The 3697-nt window shown below is 50.0% G+C and overlaps 1 protein-coding gene across 1 annotated transcript; it reads right to left on the bottom strand.

The window, feature by feature from the left end:
- Window positions 1-985: 985 nt before the first annotated feature.
- On the bottom strand, window positions 986-2693 carry LOC128803159 (vitelline membrane outer layer protein 1-like). Its single transcript, XM_053969810.1, has 3 exons — window positions 2487-2693; window positions 1825-1928; window positions 986-1277 (listed from the first exon to the last, which is right to left on the bottom strand). The coding sequence occupies exons 1-3, from the start codon at window positions 2691-2693 to the stop codon at window positions 986-988; spliced, it is 603 nt and encodes a 200-aa protein (XP_053825785.1).
- Window positions 2694-3697: the final 1004 nt, after the last annotated feature.

Here is a 3697-nt window from a genome sequence, read left to right as displayed (position 1 = left end):
CTTTGCAATTCTCTCTGGAGCTCTCCTAATCCTCACTGTTTGTTCCTTTCCTCCTTGAGTCCTTCCTGCACATGTGCACCATAATGCTCTCCAACCAACCAGTTCCTGCATAATGTTCTGAGACCCGAGTTTGTGACTAATCCCTGCCCCGTACTTGTTATGTCCTCACACTCAAGGTATTGCCTACAGCCCCAGGAAGCAGCACAAAATATGAACTCCAGAGAAGAACTGAGCAGGAGGTTTGGATGCTGAAGGAGGTGGTGGGTTCAGGAAAAATACCTGTGCAATGGTACATTTCTGATTGCAATACATGTGAATTACTGCAGTCTTTGCAACAAAAATCCTCAGAGTGCCTCTTCTGCACGGGGCACCTGGAGACATGCTGAGAAGGCTGGAAGGAGAGGCATGGAGCTGGGACCACAAGCTGCACAGTATATTTGAACTTATTTGTGGATGGATGGATGGAAGGATGGATGGATGGATGGATGGATGGATGGATGGATGGATGGATGGATGGATGGATGGATGGAAGGATGGATGGCTGGATGGATGGATGGATGGATGGATGGATGGATGGATGGATGGATGGATGTCTGATAGTGATCCCTGCACATGCTAAGCATTATAATGGAAATATGATTAAGAGCTCCCATTCCCCTCCTTTGAAACCACAGTTTCTGCCAGGGCAGATGATCCCTCTTCTACTTCAACATTCAGCCCTTATAGTCCCACCTCCTGTCTTACCAACAGGTGTGGGAATCCCCTGTGCTCCCTCACAGGAATGTTGTAGGTTATAAATTTGTTACAAAGCTTAATCACAGTAATTACAAAGACCCTTCTTATGAAGTGCTGTAGCCATGGGACCTGGCTACCCTTGACAAAATAAGACAGAAAAAAAAATGTACACTTCTCTTTGTGCAAGGACAGATTCAAGGTTTAATGCTGTGCAGCTTTGTAGATGCTGGCACAGGGTGGGGAGTCAGGCTTACTCACAGAACAGTCTCCTGTCATTGAGAGCTGTGTCATCCCACTTTCCCTGGGGTTTCTCCACCTTTGTTTGGAGCCCACAGATGACCCCAGAGGTGCAGTTGCTGCTCCATGGGCCAAAGTGACCCCCTAAAAGTCCCCAGCCCTCCAGGCTGGTCCCATTGGAGCAGGCGAACCTCACGTTGTTGACTGCCATGTTGTCATGCAGGTACTGCCACCTTTCCACACGCAGCGAGAACGACACCAGCTTGTTGCTGGAGCAGAGCTGGGCCTCGGTCCAGTTCCCCCACCTGCCAGAAGAAAAAACAACTTATCAAGGCTTGTCCAGCCTCTGCTGTGCTAATATCAGCATTACAACCTGTCCGGGGTCCTGGCAGTCCTGGGGCAAGGGACGTACACGTGGGTGGCAGGTTTCTAGGAGCACCTGTTTGACTCTCCTTCCCCATCTTCCCCTGGATACCCAGCCACCACCAGCTCCAGTCTGCCCTGTTCCTGCAGAACCCCTTGGCAATTTCAGGTGCTTGCTATGCCCCTGTTACTCAATGTACTTTCCAAAGTAAGCATTTGAAGAAAAGGAGAAAGTATAGCTTTAAGATCCATAATTTCTGATCTTTCCTTCATTTTCCAAAGCACTGTTCGTTTCCCCGGGACCAGACCTTTACCCTGAAACCTTCACACTTTGTGGCCATGGGGAACTCACCCACCTCCTCAAGAGGGATGTTGAGCCACCTTCATAGGGGTTGTGGCTGCCTATGGAGAAACCATTGCACTGGTTTCCCTTCAAGCTCCCCAGAAGCTGCTGTCTTGGAGGAGGAGGAGAAAGCGAAGGCTGCTCACCACCCCACAGAGGACTCAATGACTGTGCTGTCCATGCAGTGCAGGCGGACGCCATTCAGAGCTGTGTCATCACCAAACAGCCAAAACCCCTGGAAGGGCTGGACCTTAAAAGAGGGGAAGAAAAAGGGAGAGGTCACCCTTTCATCATCCATGATGAGGGATGGCAGGAGGCTTTGGGGACAGAGCAAGAACATTAGCGCAGCTGAGCAGGGCTGCGAGGCAGCTCCATGACATTTCTCAGGAAGCGCATTTTGCTGTTCCCCACCTCTGTTTTTCACCAAGTGGTGGAGCAGGCACTCTGAAAACAGAATGCTTGGTGGCTGCTGTCCCAGGCCATGCCCACCCTCTCACCATGAGCTGTGATACCCAGAGCTGGGGTGCTGGCAGGTGGGACTTGCCCCTGGGAACAGGCTCTGCTGTACCAACCTCAGGAATTTTCTTACCCAAGAGACCCCTCTGCTAAGAAATCACCCAGTGGCAGGGAGCCTGGAGAGATACTCTGCACTAGAAATTTCTTGCTGAGAAGCCTGCGTGCTGCAGATACAACACAAACTGCTGTGATGGGGCAAAGTGCTGTGGCCAGCCCTGCTACGATCAGAACAAAATAACATTGTCTCACAGCAGGTTTTGTTCCCCACGCTGAAGAAGAAGTCAAAGCTTACCTTCAATTCAAATCCCATTGCGTAGCCTCTGGGGCAGAATTGCTTGTGCCCCCACGAGCCCCAGGGACCTCCATTTGGCACCGTGAGGATGGACTCATATTGCCGTGCCTCTGTGCCCCGGAGGCAGCAGGAGCCCAGCAGGCAGAGGATGGCTGGGATGAGCAGCTGCACTGCAGGGAACCAGCTCAGCTCCGTGCCCCTCTGCATGGAGAGGTTGGCACAGGGGAATTTATTAGCTGGGAGAGTGGGTGGGAGTCCTGGGAAGCGTCAACAAAGCTCCCCGGGAGCGCTCCTTGCTGCTATGTTCTGCTCCTGCTCCTTCTGTGCCTGCCCTCTCTGGGGAGGCCTCCTGGAGTGCACTGGGTGGGGGACTTGCAGGGCTCTGAAAACTTGAGGATGCAAAGGAAGGAAAGTTATTCCAGGCTTCAATTACTGAAGAATGGAATGGCCCACTTCTGTAAGAGCCACTTAGTGCAGGTGAAGAGGAAATGCTGTTTTCAGCTGAAACCTTCTGACGTTACCCCTTGTGTAGATTTGTAAAAGTCCTCAGGTACTGACAGCACCCAATGAAGACAAAGATGTCTTACTGTTTTAGTGTATCTCATAGGCAGCAAGAGCATGTCAGAAAGAAAAAAAAGCACAAATGAAGGGCTGTGTGATCAGGGTGCTGCTCAGGAGAATGGGTAGCTCATGAATATTTTGCTACTCCTGGTGGCATAGAATTTTCTAAGCTTGAGGTGTTGACTGGATTTCTTCATAAGAGTGGCTGCAAGCACAAGCAAGAGCAATGGGCTGTTGCCAGGTTCTGTGTCCAGTGAAGAGCTGTGAATAAGTGATATTATCAGCTCTCTCCACTAACCCTGTTGGCTACATGATAAGGCTTTTGGGATATATGGAAAGTTAGGGTTAAGCAGTGTCAGAGATACCTACAGGAATCTTAAAGAAAGCAGTGAAGAGGAACTAGGTGGAGAAGGAAACTCGAAAATGACTGAGTTTTATAGAGATGTTTTACAGTTTGTATCTACAAACTATATTCACAGAGCTAAATTTTCTCTATTTGAATCCCTCTTATTGACAGGGCCTGTTTTCTCTGTCTTCTGCTTTCACACATATTCTCCTGTTTCCTCACTAACAGTCTGAACTCCAGCCCCAACAGTCCTGCCACTGCAGGTGGCAGAGGGGAGATCCTGGCTGCAAAAAGACCCTGCTAA

The sequence above is a fragment of the Vidua macroura genome, chromosome 2, assembly GCF_024509145.1.
Source record: "Vidua macroura isolate BioBank_ID:100142 chromosome 2, ASM2450914v1, whole genome shotgun sequence".
NCBI classification, from domain to species: Eukaryota; Metazoa; Chordata; class Aves; order Passeriformes; family Viduidae; genus Vidua; species Vidua macroura.
The sequence above is the reverse complement of the archived record's forward strand: the minus strand, read 5'-3'. Positions and strand labels throughout refer to the sequence as shown.